A 26,965-nucleotide genomic window follows, 5' to 3' on the forward strand; every position below is an offset into this window, starting at 1 on the left:
CTTTAGTTTCTTGGTGGGGCTATATCGATTGTAGTGGCTCTAATGGACCTTGCCTTCTGGATCTCCACATACCTCACTAACCGCACACTTACCATCTCCCATTCTACCTCTTCATCCTGCCCTCTTTCTGTCAGAGTTCCTCACGGCTCTATCCTAGTGCCCATACTATTCTCCATTTATACCTTTTTCCTGGGACAACTCAAAGTCCCACGGCTTCCAGTACCACCTAGACACTGATGACACTTAGATCTACCTCTCTGGTCTTGTCCTTCAAACCTCCTTTAAGGCCGTTCATAATTTACCTATTCATACATACAGTCATTTGAGAGCATCAACCCTTGTAATGTAGAACTTTGACTTCTTAGTTTGTATGACTAGGATTCTTTATTAGTATAAATCCAGTAGATAATAGAAATGATCATTTCAGTATAAGATTTCTTCTTTTTTTATAGCCAGGAAATGCCAATGGAATGGCTACTGTCCAAGCTTCATCTGGAGGAGTTCCAAGGCTCCAAAATCATTCTGGAACATGTGATGTGTATCGAGAAAGAGATCAGGAATGATGAAACTTCACTGCCATGGAAGTTTCTCAGAAAACTTATAGCACTGGATGAAACTGCACGAAATACCATGATAGATGAGAATGAAGATACCAACATAAGTGGTTTCTGTGCAGAAGATGATCTGTTTTTAAACCAGTTGTCATCTAGAAATTCGTCAAATTCTCTCCATCCCCTAGATGTCCTATGTGCTCTTCTTCGTTCTTCTGATAGCTTTCTACAACAATTTATCTTCTCAAAAATGTCCATGTGTCAGTTCGCGGTTCCTCTTGTGCTCCCTGCAGATAAGAACAATCCATGTACCCTTTCACTATGGCCCTTGAGAGAAATTGTAAAGAAGTGGAGACCAACATCATTACTAAGCACTAAAGGCTTCAGAGAAGACAACCTGGTGAATATTTCCATGCCGATCTTTTCGTTTGTCAGATTAGGAAATTGTACTCTCTCAAAATCCAGAATCCTCAACAATGTTCTCAGTCCATCCTACGCTCATCATGATTTCTTCGTGCACCAGGACATGGAATGTGGTTATCATCATAGAACAATCTCGGAAGGACTTCTGGAGCTCTTCTGGCATTTTCCTGGTGGGAGTCAAAACTCTAACGTTTTTCTTGAACCCATAAGTATCATGAATTTGCGTGGAGACCTAGAATTTAATCAGAAGCAGTTCAGTTTATTGACCAAAGTCTCTTCTGCTGTCTTTATTTTCTCGGAAGATCTCCAAGAAAAACATTGTAAAATATTGGAGAGCTATGCACCAGGCAATCCAAACCTCTACTTTATTATCTCTCTACCTGATGGCAAACATTACAATGAGGAGAAAGAAAAATATCTACACAAGCTAATAAGATCTCTAAACTTGACCAGTAAAAACATCTTGGTGAAAGATTCCGGGACAAATGAAGCCAAAATTGTAAAAGAGATACAAGGCTTTATAAGAAGTTTGATCAATGCTTCTCCTCAATCCATGACATTAGAGGAAGTTGGGAAAATTGCTAATGAGTTTGAAATCTATGTAGATGAAAATGCGGAAGAATTCCAAAGAGCCAAGGCTCTAGCCAATAGGATCATCAGCCATATCACGGACGTGTCACAGTATAAGAAACAAACTATGACCCTGCAGGGGAATCTGTGGAAGAAGATTACTAAAAATGAAAAAGAACTCTGCAGGATGAGGAAACAGGTTGATGAAAGTGGGGAGACTTATAAGTCGGAGCTAAACAGACAAATTATAGACTTGCGTAAACAACAAAGCCAGCAAGAACTTCAGGCAGACATGAAGACGTTTTTGTCGGCACTTACTGACTTGCCTCATCCTGAAAAAAAATATTTTTTGAAGTGGTTAAAGATATTTCTCGATAATATTGCTCGATCAAATCTAAAAGAGTTACAAGTTGAGTATTTAAAAAATTCCACCAATATGTTAGTTCTGAAGGAAATAGATCAAAAGATGTCTGATGGCTCACTTGGGTTAGAACATTTCTTACGTGAAGTCGGGCAGATGCACGAGTCTCAGTTTTTTAAACTTAATCATAAACATCTAGGACAAAAATTCAGTGACCTCCCCAGATTAGCTGCTGATCTCATGCTGGATGGGTTTCCATTGGAGATGATTGATGGAGATGCGTCCAACATTCCCTTACAGTGGATAACTGATGTCCTGACCGAGCTGGATAAAAAGACCGGAGGACAATGCAGGATGAGGGTGATAACCGTGCTGGGAGTGCAGAGTACGGGGAAGTCCACCCTCCTGAACACCATGTTTGGTCTACAGTTCCCTGTGGCAAGTGGTCGATGCACACGAGGAGCCTTCATGACTCTCATTAAAGTGAAGGAGAACTTCCAGGAAGAACTAGGCTGTGAATTTATTCTGGTGATCGACACTGAAGGGTTGAAAGCTCCTGAATTGGCTTCACTGGAAAACAGTCATGAACACGACAATGAATTGGCCACATTAGTGGTTGGGTTGAGTGACATCACCATCATTAACATATCCATGGAAAACTTTTCAGAAATGAAAGATATTTTACAGATTGTGGTCCACGCATTTCTCCGTATGAGCAAAATAGGAGAAAAACCAAACTGTCACTTTGTTCATCAGAACGTGAGTGATGTGTCTGCTCATACTTTGGGAATGAGAGACAGGAAACAAATGTTGGAGAACCTGAATCACATGACAAAAGCTGCAGCAAAAATGGAAAAATTGGAAGGAATAACTACTTTTAATGACATAATGAATTACAATCCTGATGAACACACGTGGTACATTTCTGGCCTGTGGTATGGCATTCCACCCATGGCTCCTATAAACTCTGGGTACAGCGAGGGAGTTCTTTCACTTAAAAAATGTTTGATTGAGTTCCTGAGAAGTAAAGTGCAGAAGCCACGGACTATCTCAGTTTTTCTTCAGTGGTTAAAAAGTTTATGGAATGCAGTAAAATATGAAAAATTTATCTTTAGCTTTCGGAACAGTCTGATAGCTGATGCTTACGACCAGGTGTCCGTAAAATATTCACAGCTGGAGTGGAACTTCCGAAAAGAGATCTACAACTGGATGACAAAGGTGCTGATATCAATAAAGAACGAGCAAGCCGAAAATCTATCAATGGAAACATTGACTGATATAATAGAATCGACATCAGAAATGCTGAGCAAAGAGGAGAAGAAGATGCACAATTTACTCAATACTTATTTTGATGCTGAACTTGAAAATACACATCTGGTAGAAAAATACAGAGAAGACTTTATGAAAAGTGTAAAAAGTCTTAGGAAGGGACTTAAAGAAGAAACAGTCAACAAATGCATAGAAGCCATTCATATCCAAAAGACAAAGCATAAGATAGAAGGTTTGAAGGATAGTTACATATCACAAATGGAAGAGAAAGTGACAACTCTTATATGCCTGTGCAGGGGCAGGACTCAGAAAATGGATGACGAAAAGCTTGAAGGAGAATTTGATGCCATGTGGAAGGACACAATAAAAAACCTTCAGGTCAAATCCATAGCAAGACAAGACATTGACCACATCATGCTCCAGCAACTCCTGAAGGAGATGAGTCACAAGTCAGGGGCCGTCAACGAGAAACTGCTGAATATCCAGACGCTTCTTGAATTTGCACATGTAACTTTTGAGGTGCGTGATGAACACATCGATCTAAAATGGTACGAGAAATGTCACGACAAAATCATGTACACAGTTAGACGTTTTAAAGACTTCTACAAAGATGACTACAGTTTTAAATCAAAGCAGCTAGCAGAACACCTGGCCGACAAAGGCTCAAGATTCGTCGATCAATGCGTGAAGATGAACGAGAATTACCATGATATGTTTTGTTTAGAATTACTTAAAATGGTCAATGATAAGCTCCAACAGAGCGATGTGAAGAACCTGCACACCACAGACCATTTTGAGCTTGACCTCAAGCTTTTACTTTTAGGCAGAGCAGCTCCAGAATTTCAAAAGATGCACGATAATTTCTTAACCTTAAATGACCCATACTTGTGCTTAGAAACATTAAAATCTGATTATCTTTCAGTTTTCAAAGCAGTATTCCAGGAAAAGGATGAATGTACAACTAGAGCGAAACGCTTCTGTGACCTATGTCTCAAACCAGCCATTGTGGACTACGTGAACCATCGTCTTGGACAGGAGATAGTCAACGAGATGCTGAGCGGCAAAGACAACATGAAATACATGAGTCGCACTTTCTTTCAGATGCGGGTTCTCTGTAAGCTTCTGGAGGAACATTCTTTTGAGCAATACGTGAAGTATATAAATAACTATGAGCGTTTTGTCAAGGAATGTATCTTGGAGTTCATTAAAGTGAAATATGAAGACCCAGAAGCTTTGCAATCATTGCAGTCAAACATAGTCTTGTCCATTCTTCAGAAATTACAAAAAATTCTTAAAGACTCCCAACTACAGAAAAGTGCAGATATCTCAGAATTCCTAAGAAATATTTGTAAAATGCTGAACAAGGACTTGGTCATATCACAAAAAGATGTCAAGTTGATTATTTTTCAGAATTCTGTGCCCGTTACTCAGTTCGCTGCTGATGTTGAGTTTTTCCTTTCTGACCTTGGAGCGGATATTATATCAGAAATGAGATGGTCAACCATTGAGTCTGTTCTGGACGTAGTTGTCCTAAAACCAGAAGAAGAACTGTTTAAGAAAGTGATTGGATGTGGGAACCAGTGTCCGTTCTGTAAAGTCCCCTGTGAAGCCGGATGTGCTGAGCACACAGAGCACTTTGCCACTGTTCATCGTCCTCAGGGCCTGGGCAGATACAGATCGGTGGACACTAATGTCCTATGTTCCTCACTATGTTCTACAGATGTTATCTCTGAGAAGTCATTCCGGAACTCTGACACTGAATGGAAGTTTCATCCCTATAAAGATTATCAGGACTTGTACCCAGACTGGATGATCCAACCAGACCCCAGCATCAGCGCCTCCGACTACTGGAAATTCATCTTTAAGGAGTTTAATGCCAAGTTTGCAAAGGAATATAATGCAAAGCCTGCAACTCTGCCCAAAGACTGGTATGACATAAGCAAGGGTCAAGCTCTTGAAAGCTTGAAGGAATCATTCCGTGTAAAATAAGTTCTGACCCATGAAAGAAAAAACATGAAGGACACCATAGATCTATATCTAATGCTTTTAGATGGTGCAGTTTCTCATGAGGTTGGATGATGGACCTCATATAGCGTTCAGCTATAACAATGTTATAGGCCTGAAGACCATGACTGTTGTGTCCTTGTGACAACAGTCCATGCTCCGTGCCCTCAAGATCAGCTTTATCATGCTGATGTTTTAATCCAAGTCCAATCCATCTCACCATCCATATTACTGGGGTGTTCCCGTCTTATAAAGTGATATTACTGATCGCTGGGGATACAACCTATGGGACCTTGACCACTATAAGGTTACGTGCTGTCACCTACTATACATTGATATTTTGTTAGCTCTTTTCGATCACTGACTACATTACATTATATAAGTGATTGTGGTGACCAGAACCAGAATATTTTACAAGAAGATCCAGAAAACAATGTATTGACCTGATAAAACTACGGTTCACAGTCTGGACATATCGGTGCGTTGGCAGGACAAGCTGGAAATGGACCAGATGTGTGAGACCTGTCAGATAATAAAGCCTTAAATATTCTGTACTTTGTTTTGTGAACTGCAAATAAATGAACTATTGCAAATGAGAATCAACTAATGGATGTACAGTATATATAGACGATGACCAACACGGGAAAAATCCCACCAAACCAAAACTGGTCCTGCCATGTAAACTATTCTGCTCGTGCAGTCACTGTGTACATACATTACATTACTAATCCTGAGTTACATCCTGTATTATACCCCAGAGCTGCACTCACTATTCTGCTGGTGCAGTCACTGTGTACATACATTACATTACTGATCCTGAGTTACCTCCTGTATTATACTCCAGAGCTGCACTCACTATTCTGCTGGTGCAGTCACTGTGTACATACATTACATTACTGATCCTGAGTTACCTCCTGTATTATACCCCAGAGCTGCACTCACTATTCTGCTGGTGCAATCACTGTGTACATACATTACATTACTGATCCTGAGTTACCTCCTGTATTATACTCCAGAGCTGCACTCACTATTCTGCTGGTGCAGTCACTGTGTACATACATTACATTACTGATCCTGAGTTACCTCCTGTATTATACTCCAGAGCTGCACTCACTATTCTGCTGGTGCAGTCACTGTGTACATACATTACATTACTGATCCTGAGTTACATCCTGTATTATACCCCAGAGCTGCACTCACTATTCTGCTGGTGCAGTCACTGTGTACATACATTACATTACTGATCCTGAGTTACATCCTGTATTATACTGCAGAGCTGTATTCACTAGTCTGCTGGTAGTGTGGTGTATGTGCGTGTCCTTAAGCTCAGTTGTGCCCTGTATCTGTACCTGTGAGAGTAAAACAGCCACTTTTGTAATTTAATATAATTCCATTCCTCCATTAATTGTCCTTTGTTTGTTCTCCATGCTTAGTGTGGCACACAGACGCACAATGCACAGATTGAGTCAACTTCTTTCCTTTTTATCTGGATTAAGGTGTGATTCTCATGTTGCCCACACCTGTTACTTGCCATAAGTGAGTCTGAACGCGCATCACATGCTGGAAACAAAGTTGTTTACTATATTTTTGTAAAAGTGGTAACAATTTTGTCCGGTCCATTTGTGGGGTTTTGTGTGAAATTCAGTCCAATTTGCCTTTTTTTTTGTTTATGGAACAATTCCAGTGGGGCCAACAGTTTCGTCCATGACTGTATGCTGCTTATAGTGTGAACACATTTGATATGTATGCATTTTGGTCTTATTATGTATGTGCACAGTATAGCAGCATTACTGCATGGTGTATGCCAGTAATACCCTCTACCTCTCAGCTCTCCCAGTCACTACAGGCTGCTCTTTCCACGTATACACTGTGGGGGCCGCGCCAGTCCTGCTTCTGCTTTACCGGCTGCGCACCATATCTCCTTCTAGTTAGAAAAGGGTTAATGGTCGGAGCCTGAAATTAATAAATAACAGGATCTGAATAAAACAGAAAGTGAAAATAAATCGGCTTTCTGAGAAATCATTGCCTTTACCAGGTGCTTCCCCGCCACACCCTTATATATATATATATATACAGTATATAGTCACTATAGCCTCGCAGATCCCGGCAGCCGGCGAGGAGGAGGCTGCTGCAGCTCTGCTGGGTCGGGTGAATCAGTCCCGCCATTCTGCTTCAGTTCTTTATGTTTGTTGTAAATGCCGTTATCTTACAGGACGAACTAAACCTCGGGCCAGTCACATCTGCTGATTGTGGCCATGTCCGACTGTGACAGCTTCATGTCCTCGTCCTCAGTGGAGGGGCGCAGGAGCCGCCATTACTAACTGGACGGCCCATCCTGGCTCACGCTGCGCCTTTTACATCGCTGTGTGCACGCTGCGCCTTTTATAATCACTGTGTGCACGCTGCGCCTTTTACATCGCTGTATGCACGCTGCGCCTTTTACATCGCTGTATGCACGCTGCGCCTTTTACATCGCTGTGTGCACGCTGCGCCTTTTCCGTCGCTGTGTGCACACCAGTCGTTATCTGGTCGTCTGCTGTCCGTTCACGCCGCTGTACATGCACTCGTCAGAAGTCTGACTCTGGAATCACCCGCAGACTTTAATGTTGTTTAGGACAATTTTTCGTGCAGGTTTGTATGATTTATTTTTCAGTAAAAGTTAGATTAAGTTCACACCATGAGTATTTGGTGCGTTTTTGAGTTTTCAGATTTTGTCGCATTTTTACACCAATTAGTTACATTTTGTTACTTGCGTTTTTGTCTCATTTTAGTTTGTGGTGATTATTATACTATAGTTTTGTTTTGGATACTTCCTGTTACTTAACTTTGATAAAACTTTATATATAAAGTCGTGTGCGGATTAGGTGCATTATTAGTGCGTCTTCACTGCGGAAACAACTAAAAGCCCATACGTGTTTTTTACCTGCGGATTTCCCTCATTTCATTCAACTCTATAAAATACGTATTTACTGCAAGAGAAGTTGACAGGTTGCGGATTTCACACTCGCTCCGCAGGTCAATTCGCTCTGCACTAAAAAAGCCCAGTGGGCAGGAGAACTGCGTAAATCCCATCCACTTTGCTGTAAATACGCTGCGGACAAACACAGCAAACACTCATCATGGGAGCGTAGTCCTAAGAGGACACTTGGTATTGGAGGGACAGAGTGCTGTGTGTGCACAGAATACAGGTCCTTCTCAAAAAATTAGCATATAGTGTTAAATTTCATTATTTACCATAATGTAATGATTACAATTAAACTTTCATATATTATAGATTCATTATCCACCAACTGAAATTTGTCAGGTCTTTTATTGTTTTAATACTGATGATTTTGGCATACAACTCCTGATAACCCAAAAAAAACTGTCTCAATAAATTAGCATATTTCACCCATCCAATCAAATAAAAGTGTTTTTTAATAACAAACAAAAAAACCATCAAATAATAATGTTCAGTTATGCACTCAATACTTGGTCGGGAATCCTTTGGCAGAAATGACTGCTTCAATGCGGCGTGGCATGGAGGCAATCAGCCTGTGACACTGCTGAGATGTTATGGAGGCCCAGGATGCTTCAATAGCGGCCTTAAGCTCATCCAGAGTGTTGGGTCTTGCGTCTCTCAACTTTCTCTTCACAATATCCCACAGATTCTCTATGGGGTTCAGGTCAGGAGAGTTGGCAGGCCAATTGAGCACAGTAATACCATGGTCAGTAAACCATTTACCAGTGGTTTTGGCACTGTGAACAGGTGCCAGGTCGTGCTGAAAAATGAAATCTTCATCTTCATAAAGCATTTCAGCCGATGGAAGCATGAAGTGCTCCAAAATCTCCTGATAGCTAGCTGCATTGACCCTGCCCTTGATGAAACACAGTGGACCAACACCAGCAGCTGACATGGCACCCCACACCATCACAGACTGTGGGTACTTGACACTGGACTTCAGGCATTTTGGCATTTCCTTCTCCCCAGTCTTCCTCCAGACTCTGGCACCTTGATTTCCGAATGACATGCAAAATTTGCTTTCATCAGAAAAAAGTACTTGGGACCACTTAGCAACAGTCCAGTGCTGCTTCTCTGTAGCCCAGGTCAGGCGCTTCTGCCGCTTTTTATGGTTCAAAAGTGGCTTTACCTGGGGAATGCGGCACCTGTAGCCCATTTCCTGCACACGCCTGTGCACGGTGGCTCTGGATGTTTCCACACCAGACTCAGTCCACTGCTTCCTCAGGTTCCCCAAGGTCTGGAATCGGTCCTTCTCCACAATCTTCCTCAGGGTCCGGTCTCCTCTTCTCGTTGTACAGCGTTTTCTGCCACATTGTTTCCTTCCAACAGACTTACCATTGAGGTGCCTTGATACAGCACTCTGGGAACAGCCTATTTGTTGAGAAATTTCTTTCTGGGTCTTACCCTCTTGCTTGAGGGTGTCAATGATGGCCTTCTTGACATCTGTCAGGTCGCTAGTCTTACCCATGATGGGGGTTTTGAGTAATGAACCAGGCAGGGAGTTTATAAAAGCCTCAGGTATCTTTTGCATGTGTTTAGAGTTAATTAGTTGATTCAGAAGATTAGGGTAATAGGTCGTTTAGAGAACCTTTTCTTGATATGCTAATTTATTGAGACAGGTTTTTTGGGTTATCAGGAGTTGTATGCCAAAATCATCAGTATTAAAACAATAAAAGACCTGACAAATTTCAGTTGGTGGATAATGAATCTATAATATATGAAAGTTTAATTGTAATCATTACATTATGGTAAATAATGACATTTAACACTATATGCTAATTTTTTGAGAAGGACCTGTAATGAATCAGAATCCTGCAGTGTAGATACTGGTGCTGAAGCTGAGCCTTCATACTAACAGCCCTTCTAAGGGGTAATTGTCTGTATCACATACAATCTGCACTTAGCCTAGGGAGGGAGAGGGAGTCGCTGGAGCAGGGAGAGTGACAGAATCCAGTCTGTAGACAGGGATTTGGCCTGTGCAGTCTGTTGGCAAATATATAGCTGCAGCTTTTTTTGCTGCTGAAAAATTTGAATATACTTTGATCCATTAAGTATTTCTTGCTTTGAGGTCCTATTTTGTGTTATATAACAGGGCCGCCATCAGGGCATTACTGCCCTTACTGCTGTATGGGGCCCGGAGAACAGCAGTAACCAGAGTTGCCCGCAGGTCCGGGGCCCCGTTCTTGAGCTTCTGCTCATCGGGCCCCATCGTGCACTAAAATACTGTGCATCGCGGCGTACACGTCGGCGCTGGGGCCCGGGAGGCTTTTTGGAGCTGTGCACGGCCGTCTAACCTGATACCCCGGTTACCTGGGGTGTTACACTGTCAGCACTCACTTACTGTGCGTCTATCCTGGGTCCTAACTTTCCCCACACAGAACAGCCCACACGTTGTTCTGTGCTGCTAGCTCTTCCCTTCTTCTTCAGCCACAGGCTGAGCATCATAGGAGACTGTGATTGTCCTATCAGATCGAACCATTCCATGTTCAAGTCCATTTAAGGCCTAAAAATGTAAGTAAAAGCATAATTTTGAAGCAGAGATTGCTGCACCAAATACTTAACGTGTGCACAGACCCTTAGGCTACTTTCACACTAGCGTCGTGTGACGGAAGTCACAATGCGTCGTTTTGGAGAAAAAAAGCATCCTACAAAGTTGCCCGCAGGATGCGTTTTTTCTCCATAGACTTGCATTAGCGATGCATTGCGACACGTTGCATCCGTCGTGCGACGGATGCGTCGTGTTTTGGCGGACCGTCGGCACAAAAAAAGTTACATGCAATGTTTTTTTGTGCGTCGAGTCCGCCATTTCCAACCGCGCATGCGCGGCCGGAACTCCGCCCTCTCCTCCCCGGACCTTACAATGGGGCAGCGGATGCGTTGTAAAACTGCATCCGCTGCCCCCGTTGTTCATTATTTTCGCAGTTTGCGTCGGAACGTCGGGCCGACGCATGGCGACGGCCCCATACCGACGCTAGTGTGAAAGTAGCCTTAGACTGACGGCAGGAAACTGTCTCTGCAGGGCATAAACGGGTGTTCAGCAGTGGTGAAGAGCAAAAAAAGATGGGGGCTAACAATGTCAGGAAAAAGGATTGGAGGGCGTTATTACAACAAAGAGGCACCCTAAAGAATCTATAAGGCTGTGTGCACGCTTTCAGGATTTTTCATGTTTTTTCGGTGGTTTTCCGCCATAAAAACGTGATAAAACCGCTAAAAAAACGCATACATTAAGCATCCTATTATTTGAATGCAATCTGCAATTTTTGTGCACATTTTGCGTTTTTTGCCGCGGCAGAATCCCATTCCAGAAAAAAAAATCGCAGCATGTTCATTCTTTGTGCGGAATCGCGGGGATTCCGCACACATAGGAATGCATTGATCCGCTTACTTCCCGCTTGTGGCTATGCCCACCATGCGGGAAGTAAGCGGATCATGTTCGGTTGGTACCCAGGGTGGAGGAGAGGAGACTCTCCTCCAGGCCCTGGGAACCATATACCTGTAAAAAAAAAAGAAATAAAATAAAAAAATCGAGATATTCTCACCTTCCGGCATCCCCGGCAGCCCTCCCGCTGCCTCGCGATGCTTCCGTTCCCAGTAATGCCTCGCGGCAATGACCTGTGATGACGTAGCGGTCTCGCGTGATGCTACGTCATCTAGGGTCATTGCCGCGAGGCATTACTGGCAACGGAAGCTGCCGGGAGCATCGCGAGGAGCGGGAAGGCTGCAGGGGACGCCGGAAGGTGAGAATATCACGATTTATTATTTTTTTTATTATTTTTACATTCTATCTTTTTACTATTGATGCTGCATAGGCCGCATCAATAGTAAAAAGTTGGTCACACTTGTCAAGCACTGTGATTGTGTGACCAACCTGTCAATCAGTCTTCCAAGCGATGCTACAGATCGCTTGGAAAACGCTAGTGTTTAGCAGGAAAACGCATGCCAATTTCGCATGCGTTTTACTCGCGGCACAGTTGCGGAATTGACGCCGAAGTTTCCACGGCAATTCCGGACGTGTGCACATAGCCTACGAATTCAAGACTTGGGTCAGAAAATCCACGTAAATTTTACTTTACTAATGTAATTATTTTAGTTTTATAACAAAATAAATAAAACAAAAATAAAAAAATGAAATACAACTAAATACTGAATTACCGATGAGCCAGAGGGGCAACAAGTGTCACTGCGGGGCGATCAGGGGAGGAGGGGAGTAGTCTTTTTTTTAGATTATTTAGTGAACAAGATAAAATGTAACACACAAAGGTGCAGAGACATTACAACAAAGCAGGGTCACTGTCAGTCACTCACAAAGTCAGGACGGTACAGGGTAGCTGATCCGGGAGGATGGGGGTGCTTGTAGGGGCAGCACTGGCTCTCTTACTACAGGTGCTCTGCTGCTTCACCAGGAGAAGTGAGTGAGTAGAGCAGGATCATATATTCAATTCTGGTATATATATCCTCATCCTGTGGCCATCCTGTTATATGCATTCCCCATCCTGGTATATATGTATCTCATCCTGTATCCATCCTGTTATATACATTCCCCATCCTAGTATATATGTCCCCCATCCTGTGTCCATCCTGTTATATACATTCCCCATCCTGGTATATATGTCCCCTATCCTGTGTCCATCCTGTTATATACATTCCCCATCCTGGTATATATGTCCCCCATCCTGTGTCCATCCTGTTATATACATTCCCCATCCTGGTATATATGTCCCCCATCCTGTGTCCATCCTGTTATATACATTCCCCATCCTGGTATATATGTCCCTCATCCTGTGTCCATCCTGTTATATACATTCCCCATCCTGGTATATATGTCCCCCATCCTGTGTCCATCCTGTTATATACATTCCCCATCTTGGTATACATATCCTCATCTTGTGTCCATCCTGTTATATACATTCCCCATCCTGGTATATATGCCCCTCATCCTGTGTCCATCCTGTTATATACATTCCCCATCTTGGTATATATATCCTCATCCTGTGTCCATCCTGTTATATACATTCCCCATCCTGGTATATATGCCCCTCATCCTGTGTCCATCCTGTTATATACATTCCCCATCTTGGTATATATATCCTCATCCTGTGTCCATCCTGTTATATACATTCCCCATCCTGGTATATATGCCCCTCATCCTGTGTCCATCCTGTTATATACATTCCTCATCCTGGTATATATATCCTCATCCTGTGTCCATCCTGTTATATAGTGATAGATATAGCGTGCACTCTGTCAGAGAATTGGGGTGCAGGTGCAACGGACCGAATGGTCCCGTAAATAGCCAAATATAAATTTCACCGCACTCTCAAAGGGAATATAATGCCAAATTATTAACAAATTTATTAAATGTGTTCAGGGAGCATAAAAGAATATTTCAAAAAAGCGATAAGAGACGTTTCGGCTCCACCAGAGCCTTCATCATACTCGCTTGTTTGGAGAGTTTAGTGCGTATAGGGAGAATAGGGATAGGGATCCCAGTCATGCTATATTTACGTAATGCCCAGGCGTATCTGCGCAATGTAGGGACAACTTTGGATCTTAATGGAGGAAGGAGGTAGCGGCGCTCCCGTGCCTAGCTGCAGTGTTAGCTCATCCTGGTATATTGTCCCTCATCCTGTGTCCATCCTGATATATACATTCCCCATCTTGGTATATATGTCCCCCATCCTGTGTCCATCCTGTTATGTAAGTTCCCCATCCTGGTATATATATGTCCCTCATCCTGTGTCCATCCTGTTATGTACGTTCCCCATCCTAGTATACAGGTCCTTCTCAAAAAATTAGCATATAGTGTTAAATTTCATTATTTACCATAATGTAATGATTACAATTAAACTTTCATATATTATAGATTCATTATCCACCAACTGAAATTTGTCAGGTCTTTTATTGTTTTAATACTGATGATTTTGGCATACAACTCCCGATAACCCAAAAAACCTGTCTCAATAAATTAGCATATTTCACCCATCCAATCAAATAAAAGTGTTTTTTAATAACAAACCAAAAAACCATCAAATAATAATGTTCAGTTATGCACTCAATACTTGGTCGGGAATCCTTTGGCAGAAATGACTGCTTCAATGCGGCGTGGCATGGAGGCAATCAGCCTGTGACACTGCTGAGATGCTATGGAGGCCCAGGATGCTTCAATAGCGGCCTTAAGCTCATCCAGAGTGTTGGGTCTTGCGTCTCTCAACTTTCTCTTCACAATATCCCACAGATTCTCTATGGGGTTCAGGTCAGGAGAGTTGGCAGGCCAATTGAGCACAGTAATACCATGGTCAGTAAACCATTTACCAGTGGTTTTGGCACTGTGAGCAGGTGCCAGGTCGTGCTGAAAAATGAAATCTTCATCACCATAAAGCATTGACCCTGCCCTTGATGAAACACAGTGGACCAACACCAGCAGCTGACATGGCACCCCACACCATCACTGACTGTGGGTACTTGACACTGGACTTCAGGCATTTTGGCATTTCCTTCTCCCCAGTCTTCCTCCAGACTCTGGCACCTTGATTTCCGAATGACATGCAAAATTTGCTTTCATCAGAAAAAAGTACTTGGGACCACTTAGCAACAGTCCAGTGCTGCTTCTCTGTAGCCCAGGTCAGGCGCCTCTGCCGCTGTTTATGGTTCAAAAGTGGCTTTACCTGGGGAATGCGGCACCTGTAGCCCATTTCCTGCACACGCCTGTGCACGGTGGCTCTGGATGTTTCCACACCAGACTCAGTCCACTGCTTCCTCAGGTTCCCCAAGGTCTGGAATCGGTCCTTCTCCACAATCTTCCTCAGGGTCCGGTCTCCTCTTCTCGTTGTACAGCGTTTTCTGCCACATTGTTTCCTTCCAACAGACTTACCATTGAGGTGCCTTGATACAGCACTCTGGGAACAGCCTATTTGTTGAGAAATTTCTTTCTGGGTCTTACCCTCTTGCTTGAGGGTGTCAATGATGGCCTTCTTGACATCTGTCAGGTCGCTAGTCTTACCCATGATGGGGGTTTTGAGTAATGAACCCGGCAGGGAGTTTATATAAGCCTCAGGTATCTTTTGCATGTGTTTAGAGTTAATTAGTTGATTCAGAAGATTAGGGTATTAGGTCGTTTAGAGAACCTTTTCTTGATATGCTAATTTTTTGAGACAGGTTTTTTGGGTTATCAGGAGTTGTATGCCAAAATCATCAGTATTTAAGCAATAAAAGACCTGACAAATTTCAGTTGGTGGATAATGAATCTATAATATATGAAAGTTTAATTGTAATCATTACATTATGGTAAATAATGAAATTTAACACTATATGCTAATTTTTTGAGAAGGGCCTGTATTGTCCCTCATCCTGTGTCCATCCTGGTATATACATTCCCCATCATGGTATATTGTCCCTCATCCTGTGTCCATCCTGTTATGTACGTTCCCCATCTTGGTATATTGTCCCTCATCCTGTGTCCATCCTGTTATGTACGTTCCCCATCTTGCTATATTGTCCCTCATCCTGTGTCCATCCTGTTATGTACTTTCCCCATCCTAGTATATTGTCCCTCATCCTGTGTCCATCCTGGTATATACATTCCCCATCATGGTATATTGTCCATCATCCTGTGTCCATCCTGTTATGTACGTTCCCCATCCTGGTATATTGTCCATCATCCTGTGTCCATCCTGTTATGTACGTTCCCCATCCTGGTATATTGTCCCTCATCCTGTGTCCATCCTTTTATATACATTCTCCATCCTGGCATATATGTCCCTCATCATGTTATATACATTCCCCATCCTGGTATATATGTCCCTCATCATGTTATATACATTCCCCATCCTGGTATATATGTCCCTCATCATGTTATATACATTCCCCATCCTGGTATATATGTATCTCATCCTGTGTCCATCCTGTTATGTACGTTCCCCATCCTGGTATATATGTATCTTATCCTGTGTCCATCCTGTTTTGTACGTTCCCCATCCAGTTATATTGTCCTACATTCTGTGTCCATTTTGTTTTGTACGTTCCCCATCCTAGTATATTGTCCCTCATCCTGTGTCCATCCTGTTATGTACGTTCCCCATCCTGGTATATTGTCCATCATCCTGTGTCCATCCTGTTATGTACGTTCCCCATCCTGGTATATTGTCCATCGTCCTGTGTCCATCCTGTTATGTACGTTCCCCATCCTGGTATATATGTCCCTCATCATGTTATATACATTCCCCATCCTGGTATATTGTCCTACATTCTGTGTCCATTTTGTTTTGTACCTTCCCCATCCTGGTATATATGTCCCCCATCATAGTTTTCTGTATGTGTCTCCTGTTCTTTAGAAAGAAGCCTGCAGCTGACTTCAGCGTCCAAGAGGCAGGCAGCGTAGGACGTTACTGTCATGTGCCCCCAGTGACTTGCACGTCGTTGTCAGCTGCCGTCCTCTGGCTGCAGCTTGTATTACGGTGCAGGAACCCGGCAGGTCTCTGCTCCGCGTTGCATTTTAGCACATCTAGGTGAAATATGCGCCGGTGATGGCGGATACCCCACATCCACACCAGATTGTTATATCCCTGGTGATACGCTGTTGTTTGTAGGAGTTTACATTGATGTTCATTTTCCATGGTGGTCTAGGGTGGTCATTGGTCCGTAGATCACATCTCTGGAGGTTAAGTGATTACTGGGTCCATTGCCCCCAAAATGAATATTAAATGATCTATACAGATATATATTGGGGACTTATAGAATCATGCGAGCTCCTTCCTGTCAGTGATACAGTGTCAGAGAAAATTTCCCACGCTGGGATGATTTTATAGGGGTTACCCCCAATATCTCTGTATAGATGACTCCATACTGAGTTTGGGGGTGACGGACTCTCCTCAGGGCTCATTCTGACGTCAGGGATTTTTCTCATACTCGAAAAACCATCGGAGCGCCATTAGTGTTTACGATCAGGTTTTTGTCATATTTTGGTCAGCGTCGATTTTTACCATCAGTTTTTTGTGTCCAAAAGAAAAACCTGCGGAGTTCTGTGAATCGTCCGTCCCATAAGACGCCACGTATACTCCATCATGGATGAAGGTGTCCATAATTCCCGGAGCGGTGGGCTGGCGTCATGTCCCGGTACGTTACGCCTCATTCATCACACACAGTTTTTGATATAAAGACGCCATCAGCTAATATATATTGTACATATGTTTATATTCTTAAACCGCGATGGAATTATCGTCACGTCTTCTGGGGTTTCTGAGTTTGGCACAGATTGTATGGGCGACATTCATCGATCTGTGGATCAGAATCTCCTCTGGGTCCACAGATAAACCGTGGACGTGAGAGCACCTCCATAGACTGCAATGGGCATGAGTCTGTGAAAGCCTGACGTCTGAATGTGAAAGAGCCCAAACACTTATTGTGGTGAAATATGAATGAATATATATATATATATATATAAAGAAAAAAAACCAACCAGCACTCCCAATGTGAACACATGCAGCTTGCATGTGTTCACATTGGGAGTGCTGGTTGGTTTTTTTTCTTTGTTTATTGTATGGATGTGGCTGCATCCATCCTGATCTTGCACTCCTCCCCTTGACCTTGCAGGTGGCGGTAATCATCTCTACTTGCCCATAAATTGTAGGTTTAGCCCAGAGTGACATGTTTGTCCTAAGTTGTAGGCTGGTGGCCCAAGAGTGGCATGTACAGTAGAGTAGGACCCATCAGAGGGAGATCACCTTGCCGCGGTTGATGGGCACACATGAATTGGCCAATTTATGCGCTAAGAATCTTCATTTTATCTATAACTGTAAGTTTTATGAAAAAAATTTTTGAAAAAATTTTTTATGAAAAAATATTTTTGAGTAGTATGATTCATATCGAATATTTGTCTGTGTTTTCACATGGCCTAGATTCATATACATGTGCTGCTGTGTTTCTTTATATCTATATATATATATATATATATATATATGTGTAGGGACATATGTCAGGGGTTCTATGTGTGACTAGTGATAATGTAGTATCGGTCCTGAAGGCAAGTCGCACCTAGGTGTTAATAGGTACTTCCTTGGGAAGAGTTAAGGTACATTTACACATAACGCTTTTTGTGACGTAGCAACGATCCCGCTAACAATCTCGTTATGTGTGACAGCGACCAATGATCAGGCCCCTGCTGGGAGATCGTTGGTCGTTGGGAATGATCAGGACCTTTTTTTGGTCGCTGATCACCCGCTGTCATCGCTGGATCTGCGTGTGTGACGCCAATCCAGCGATGTGTTCACTTGTAACCAGGGTAAATATCGGGTTACTAAGAGCAGGGGAGAGCAGGCACATGACGAATAAGTGACTCCACGGAGAAGGGATTCGTGACACTTATCATTGAATATTATATGTTGTGGCTGATGCCAGAGAGCAGCAGCTGCAGGATGTTTCCCAGCAGACAATGTACGTTTCGTTTCTGGTGAAGTCGCCTCCCTTCATTCTTCTTATAGTGGGTTCCTGCAGTCTGTGCTCATCACTCGTCTGCAGAGGACTCCGACTATAAGGTGCGTGCGAGCTGCTGCGCTGTACGGACCAGCCTCCTCCTGCCTCTGTGTATAGCGCCATTAATTCCACATCATCATCATCATCGCCATTGTGCCCCGGTCAGGATGTCGGTGTGCGAGGAAACACTGCAAACACACAAACCCCTCACAGACATCCTCCTAGGTGGAATTTGACCCCAGCACTGTAAGGTTATATTCCGAACCACTCAGCCACTGTGCTGCCTTATATATAGCACAGTGCTAACCACTGAGCCACCATGCTGCCTAGTATATAGTACAGTGCTAATAACAGCCACCAGTGCTAACAACTGAGCCACCGTGCTTCCCTGTATATAGTACAGTGCTAACCACTGAGCCACCATGCTGCCTAGTATATAGTACAGTGCTAATAACAGCCACCAGTGCTAACAACTGAGCCACCGTGCTTCCCTGTATATAGTACAGTGCTAACCACTGAGCCACCATGCTGCCTAGTATATAGTACAGTGCTAATAACAGCCACCAGTGCTAACAACTGAGCCACCGTGCTGCCCTATGTATAGCACTCAGTGCTAACAACTGAGCCACCGTGCTTCCCTATATATAGCACAGTGCTAACAACTGAGCCACCGTGCTGCCCTATGTATAGCACAGTGCTAACAACTGAGCCACCGTGCTTCCCTGTATATAGTACAGTGCTAAACACTGAGCCAAAATGTTGCCATATATAGTATAATGGTAACCACTGAGCCACCGTGCTTCCCTGTATAAAGTATGGTGCTAACCACTGAGCCACTGTGCCGACCTGTATATAGTACAGTGCTAACGACTGAGCCAACAATGCTGCCCTATATATAGTATAATGGTAACCACTGAGCCACCATGCTGCCCTATATACAGTTGTGCTCAAAAGTTTACATACCCCGACAGAATTTTTCATTCTTAGTCTTTTTTCAGAGAATATGAATGATAACACCAAAGCTTTTTCTCCACTCATGGTTAGTGGTTGGGTGAACTGTTATGTCTGCTAATGAAAGGTGTAATGAAGGCAATCCAGAGACACAGTGTGCCTAGCGATCAGAGCGCACACAGTGATCTGACAAATACCCAAAAACAAAGAAACGAGCTCTGAGACGTGGAAACTCTGTAGACCACACACCTGATCCTATCCTAAACACAACTAAAAGTGGTTGTGGATTGCGCCTAACAACTACCTAGGCAACTCGGCACAACCTAAGAAACTAGCTAGCCTGAAGACAGAAAAATAGGCCTGACTTGCCCCCAGAGAAATACCCCAAAGGAAAAGGCAGCCCCCCACATATAATGACTGTGAGTAAGATGAAAAGACAAAACGTAGGAATGAAATAGATTCTGCAAAGTGGGGCCCGATAATCTTAGACAGAGCGAGGATAGTAAAGCGAACTTTGCAGTCTACAAAAAACCCTAAAGCAAAAACCACGCAAAGGGGGCAAAAAAGACCCACCGTGCCGAACTAACGGCACGGCGGTACACCCTTTGCTTCTCAGAGCTACCAGCAAAACAAAAGACAAGCTGGACAGAAAAAAGGCAACAAAATAGCAAAAAAAGCATTTAGCTAAACAGAGCAGCAGGTCACAGGAACAAGCAGTAGAAGCTCAGATCCAACACTGGAACATTGACAAGGAGCAGGGATAGCAGCATCAGGCGGAGTTAAGTAACGAAGCAGTCAACGAGCTCACCAGAACACCTGAGGGAAGAAGCTCAGAAGCTGCAGTACCACTTGTGACCACAGGAGTGAATTCAGCCACAGAATTCACAACAGTACCCCCCCCTTGAGGAGGGGTCACCGAACCCTCACCAGAGCCCCCAGGCCGACCAGGATGAGCCGCATGAAAGGCACGAACAAGATCGGGAGCATGAACATCAGAGGCAAAAACCCAGGAATTATCTTCCTGAGCATAACCCTTCCATTTAACCAGATACTGGAGTTTCCGTCTAGAAACACGAGAATCCAAAATCTTCTCCACAATATACTCCAATTCCCCCTCCACCAAAACCGGGGCAGGAGGCTCAACAGATGGAACCATAGGTGCCACGTATCTCCGCAACAACGACCTATGGAATACATTATGTATGGAAAAGGAGTCTGGGAGGGTCAAACGAAAAGACACAGGATTGAGAACCTCAGAAATCCTATACGGACCAATAAAACGAGGTTTAAATTTAGGAGAGGAAACCTTCATAGGAATATGACGAGAAGATAACCAAACCAGATCCCCAACACGAAGTCGGGGACCCACACGGCGTCTGCGATTAGCGAAAAGTTGAGCCTTCTCCTGGGACAAGGTCAAATTGTCCACTACCTGAGTCCAGATCTGCTGCAACCTGTCCACCACAGAATCCACACCAGGACAGTCCGAAGACTCAACCTGTCCTGAAGAGAAACGAGGATGGAACCCAGAATTGCAAAAAAAAGGAGAAACCAAGGTAGCCGAGCTGGCCCGATTATTAAGGGCGAACTCAGCCAACGGCAAAAAGGACACCCAATCATCCTGGTCAGCAGAAACAAAACATCTCAGATATGTTTCCAAGGTCTGATTGGTTCGTTCGGTCTGGCCATTAGTTTGAGGATGGAAAGCCGAGGAAAAGGATAGGTCAATGCCCATCCTACCACAAAAGGCTCGCCAAAACCTTGAAACAAACTGGGAACCTCTGTCAGAAACAATATTCTCAGGAATGCCATGCAACCGAACCACATGCTGAAAGAACAAAGGTACCAAATCAGAGGAGGAAGGCAATTTAGCCAAGGGCACCAGATGGACCATTTTAGAAAAGCGATCACAGACCACCCAAATGACTGACATCTTTTGAGAAACGGGAAGGTCAGAAATGAAATCCATCGAAATATGTGTCCAAGGCCTCCTTGGGACCGGCAAGGGCAAAAGCAACCCACTGGCACGTGAACAGCAGGGCTTAGCCCTAGCACAAATCCCACAGGACTGCACAAAAGTACGTACATCCCGTGACAGAGATGGCCACCAGAAGGATCTAGCCACTAACTCTCTGGTACCAAAGATTCCAGGATGACCAGCCAACACCGAACAATGAAGTTCAGAGATAAGTTTATTAGTCCACCTATCAGGGACGAACAGTTTCTCCGCTGGACAACGATCAGGTTTATTCACCTGAAATTTTTGCAGCACCCGCCGCAAATCAGGGGAGATGGCAGACACAATGACTCCTTCCTTGAGGATACCCGCTGGCTCAGATAAACCCGGAGAGTCGGGCACAAAACTCCTAGACAGAGCATCCGCCTTCACATTTTTAGAGCCAGGAAGGTATGAAATCACAAAGTCGAAGCGGGCAAAAAATAACGACCAACGGGCCTGTCTAGGATTCAAGCGCTTGGCAGACTTGAGATAAGTCAAGTTCTTATGATCAGTCAATACCACCACGCGATGCTTAGCTCCTTCAAGCCAATGGCGCCATTCCTCGAATGCCCACTTCATGGCCAGCAACTCTCGGTTGCCCACATCATAATTACGCTCAGCGGGCGAAAACTTCCTGGAAAAGAAAGCACATGGTTTCATCACTGAGCAATCAGAACCTCTCTGTGACAAAACCGCCCCTGCTCCAATCTCAGAAGCATCAACCTCGACCTGGAACGGAAGAGAAACATCTGGCTGACACAACACAGGGGCAGAACAAAAACGACGCTTCAATTCCTGAAAAGCTTCCACAGCAGCAGAAGACCAATTAACCAAATCAGCACCCTTCTTGGTCAAATCGGTCAATGGTTTGGCAATGCTAGAAAAATTACAGATGAAGCGACAATAAAAATTAGCAAAGCCCAGGAATTTTTGCAGACTTTTCAGAGATGTCGGCTGAATCCAATCCTGGATGGCTTGGACCTTAACTGGATCCATCTCGATAGTAGAAGGGGTAAAGATGAACCCCAAAAATGAAACTTTCTGCACACCGAAGAGACACTTAGATCCCTTCACAAACAAAGAATTAGCACGCAGGACCTGAAAAACCATTCTGACCTGCTTCACATGAGACTCCCAATCATCTGAGAAGATCAAAATGTCATCCAAGTAAACAATCAGGAATTTATCCAGATAGTCACGGAAGATGTCATGCATAAAAGACTGAAACACAGATGGAGCATTGGCAAGTCCGAACGGCATCACTAGATACTCAAAATGACCCTCGGGCGTATTGAATGCAGTTTTCCATTCATCTCCTTGCCTGATTCTCACCAGATTATACGCACCACGAAGATCTATCTTAGTGAACCAACTAGCCCCCTTAATCCGAGCAAACAAGTCAGATAACAATGGCAAGGGATACTGAAATTTAACAGTGATCTTATTAAGAAGGCGGTAATCAATACACGGTCTCAGCGAACCATCCTTCTTGGCTACAAAGAAGAACCCTGCTCCCAGTGGTGATGATGATGGGCGAATATGTCCCTTCTCCAGGGATTCCTTCACATAACTGCGCATAGCGGCGTGTTCGGGCACGGATAAATTAAATAATCGACCTTTAGGGAATTTACTACCAGGAATCAAATTGATAGCACAATCACAATCCCTATGCGGAGGTAGGGCATCAGACTTGGGCTCTTCAAATACATCCTGATAATCAGACAAGAACTCTGGGACCTCAGAAGGGGTGGATGACGAAATCGACAAAAATGGAACATCACCATGTACCCCCTGACAACCACAGCTGGATACCGACATGGAATTCCAATCCAATACTGGATTATGGGTTTGTAGCCATGGCAACCCCAACACGACCACATCATGCAGATTATGTAGCACCAGAAAGCGAATAACTTCCTGATGTGCAGGAGCCATGCACATGGTCAGCTGGGCCCAGTACTGAGGTTTATTCTTGGCCAAAGGTGTAGCATCAATTCCTCTCAATGGAATAGGACACCGCAAAGGCTCCAAGAAAAACCCACAACGTTTAGCATAATCCAAATCCATCAGATTCAGGGCAGCGCCTGAATCCACAAACGCCATGACAGAAAACGACGACAAAGAGCATATCAAGGTAATGGACAGAAGGAATTTGGACTGTACAGTACCAATGACGGCAGACCTAGCGGACCGCTTAGTGCGCTTAGGACAATCGGAGATAGCATGAGTGGAATCACCACAGTAGAAACACAGCCCATTCAGACGTCTGTATTCCTGCCGTTCAACTCTGGTCATAGTCCTATCGCACTGCATAGGCTCAGGTTTAACCTCAGGCAATACCGCCAAATGGTGCACAGATTTACGCTCGCGCAAGCGTCGACCGATTTGAATGGCCAAAGACAAAGACTCATTCAAACCAGCAGGCATAGGAAAACCCACCATGACATCCTTAAGAGCCTCAGAGAGACCCTTTCTGAACAAAGCTGCCAGCGCAGATTCATTCCACTGAGTGAGTACTGACCATTTCCTAAATTTCTGACAATATACTTCTATATCATCCTGACCCTGGCACAAAGCCAGCAAATTTCTCTCAGCCTGATCCACTGAATTAGGCTCATCGTACAGCAATCCGAGCGCCAGGAAAAACGCATCGACACTACTCAATGCAGGGTCTCCTGGCGCAAGAGAAAATGCCCAGTCTTGAGGGTCGCCGCGCAAAAAAGAAATAACAATCAAAACCTGCTGAATAGGATCACCAGAAGAATGAGGCTTCAAGGCCAGAAATAGCTTACAATTATTTTTGAAACTTAGAAACTTTGTTCTATCTCCAAAAAACAAATCAGGAATAGGAATTCTTGGTTCTAACATATTTTTCCGATCAATAGCATCTTGAATCTTCTGTACATTTAAAACGAGATTATCCATTGAAGAGCACAGACCCTGAATATCCATGTCCACACCTGTGTCCAGAATCACCCAAATGTCTAGGGGAAAAAAAAAAAAAATGAACACAGAGCAGAGAAAAAAAAAAAAAAAATGATGTCAGAACTTTTTCTTTCCCTCTATTGAGAATCATTAGTTGGCTCCTTGTACTGTTATGTCTGCTAATGAAAGGTGTAATGAAGGCAATCCAGAGACACAGTGTGCCTAGCGATCCGAGCGCCCACAGTGATCTGACAAATACCCAAAAACAAAGAAACGAGCTCTGAGACGTGGAAACTCTGTAGACCACACACCTGATCCTATCCTAAACACAACTAAAAGTGGCTGTGGATTGCGCCTAACAACTACCTAGGCAACTCGGCACAACCTAAGAAACTAGCTAGCCTGAAGACAGAAAAATAGGCCTGACTTGCCCCCAGAGAAATACCCCAAAGGAAAAGGCAGCCCCCCACATATAATGACTGTGAGTAAGATGAAAAGACAAAACGTAGGAATGAAATAGATTCAGCAAAGTGGGGCCCGATAATCTTAGACAGAGCGAGGATAGTAAAGCGAACTTTGCAGTCTACAAAAAACCCTAAAGCAAAAACCACGCAAAGGGGGCAAAAAAGACCCACCGTGCCGAACTAACGGCACGGCGGTACACCCTTTGCTTCTCAGAGCTACCAGCAAAACAAAAGACAAGCTGGACAGAAAAAAAGCAACAAAATAGCAAAAAAAGCACTTAGCTAAACAGAGCAGCAGGTCACAGGAACAAGCAGTAGAAGCTCAGATCCAACACTGGAACATTGACAAGGAGCAGGGATAGCAGCATCAGGCGGAGTTAAGTAACGAAGCAGTCAACGAGCTCACCAGAACACCTGAGGGAAGAAGCTCAGAAGCTGCAGTACCACTTGTGACCACAGGAGTGAATTCAGCCACAGAATTCACAACAGTGAACCCATTTATTGTCAAACTACTGTGTTTTCTCTTTTTAGATCATAATGACAACCCAAAACATCCAAATGACCCTGATCAAAAGTTCACATACCCGGGTGATTTTGGCCTGATAACATGCGCAGAGGTTGACACAAATGGGTGTGAATGGCTACTAAAGGTAACATCCTCACCTGTGACCTGTTTGCTTGTAATCAGTGTGTGCATAAAAGCTGAGTGTGTTTCTGGGATCCAGACAGACTCTTGCATCTTTCATCCAGCCACTGACGATTCTGGATTGTGAGTCATGGGGAAAGCAAAAGAATTGTCAACGGATCCACGGGAAAAGGTAGTGGAACTGTATAAAACAGGAAAGGGATACAAAAAGATTTCCAAGGAATTGATAATGCCGGTCAGCAGCGTTCACACTGTGATTAACAAATGAAAAATCAGGGGCTCTGTACAAACAAAACCACGGTCAGGTAGACCAACAAAAATGTCATCCACAACTGCCAGGAAAATTGTTTGGGATGCAAAGAAAAACCTACAAATAACATCAGCTGAAATACTGGACTCTCTGAAAACTAGTGGTATTGTTGTTTCAAGATGCACAATAAGGAGGCACTTGAAGACAAATGGGCTGCATGGTCGAGTCGCCAGAAAAAAAGCTATTACTGCGCAAATGCCACAAAGTATCTCACCTACAATACGCAAAACAGCACAGAGACAAACCTCAAAACATCTGGAACAAGGTAATTTGGAGTGATGAGACCAAAATTTTACTTTTTGGCCACAACCATAAACGTTACATTTGGAGACAGGTCAACAAGGTCTATGATGAAAGGAACACCATTCCTACTGTAAAGCATGGAGGTGGCTCGCTGATGTTTTGGGGATGTGAGAGCAACAAAGGCACAGGAAGGTTGGTCAAAGTTGAAGGAAAGTTGAATGCAGCACGTTATCAACAAATACTGGAGACAAATTTGCACGTATCAGCCCGGAAGCTGCGCACGGGACGTACTTGGACGTTCCAACATGACAACTATCCAAAACACAAGGCCAAGTTGACCTGTCATTGGCTACAGCAGAACAAAGTGAAGGTTCTGGAGTGTCCATCTCAGTCTCCTGACCTCAATATCATTGAGCCACTCTGGGGAGATCTCAAGTGCACAGTTCATGCTAGACAGCCCAGGAGTTTACAGGAACTGGAGGCTTTATGCCAAGAAGAGTGGGCAGCCTTACCATCTGAGAAAATAAAGAACCTCATCCACAACCACCACTAAAGACTTCAAGCTGTCATTGATGTTAGAGGGGCAATACACAGTATTAAGAAATGGGGTATGTGAACTTTTGATCAGGGTCATTTGGATGTTTTGTGTTGTCATTATCATTTAAAAAGAGAAACCACAGTAGTTTGACAATAAATGGCTTCACCCAACCACTAACCATGAGTGGAGAAAAAGTTTTGGTGTTACCATTCATATTCTCTGAAAAAAGGCCAAGAAAGCAAA

At 43.7% G+C, this 26,965-nt stretch overlaps 2 protein-coding genes across 2 annotated transcripts in view; both read left to right on the top strand.

The window, feature by feature from the left end:
- The first annotated feature begins 465 nt into the window (after nucleotides 1-465).
- LOC138645631 (up-regulator of cell proliferation-like) lies at nucleotides 466-5,304 on the top strand. The gene has a single exon (XM_069735077.1). The coding sequence runs from the start codon at nucleotides 466-468 to the stop codon at nucleotides 5,161-5,163; it is 4,698 nt and encodes a 1,565-aa protein (XP_069591178.1). The 3' UTR covers nucleotides 5,164-5,304.
- A 1,929-nt stretch (nucleotides 5,305-7,233) lies between these two features.
- Nucleotides 7,234-26,965, top strand: part of LOC138645627 (up-regulator of cell proliferation-like) — a 38,575-nt gene continuing 18,843 nt past the window's right edge. The window contains exon 1 of the mRNA XM_069735072.1: nucleotides 7,234-7,326. The gene's annotated coding sequence lies outside the window, so the exon portion shown is untranslated. The remainder of the gene's footprint in view (nucleotides 7,327-26,965) is intronic.

This window comes from Ranitomeya imitator, chromosome 7, assembly GCF_032444005.1.
Source record: "Ranitomeya imitator isolate aRanImi1 chromosome 7, aRanImi1.pri, whole genome shotgun sequence".
NCBI lineage: Eukaryota > Metazoa > Chordata > Amphibia > Anura > Dendrobatidae > Ranitomeya > Ranitomeya imitator.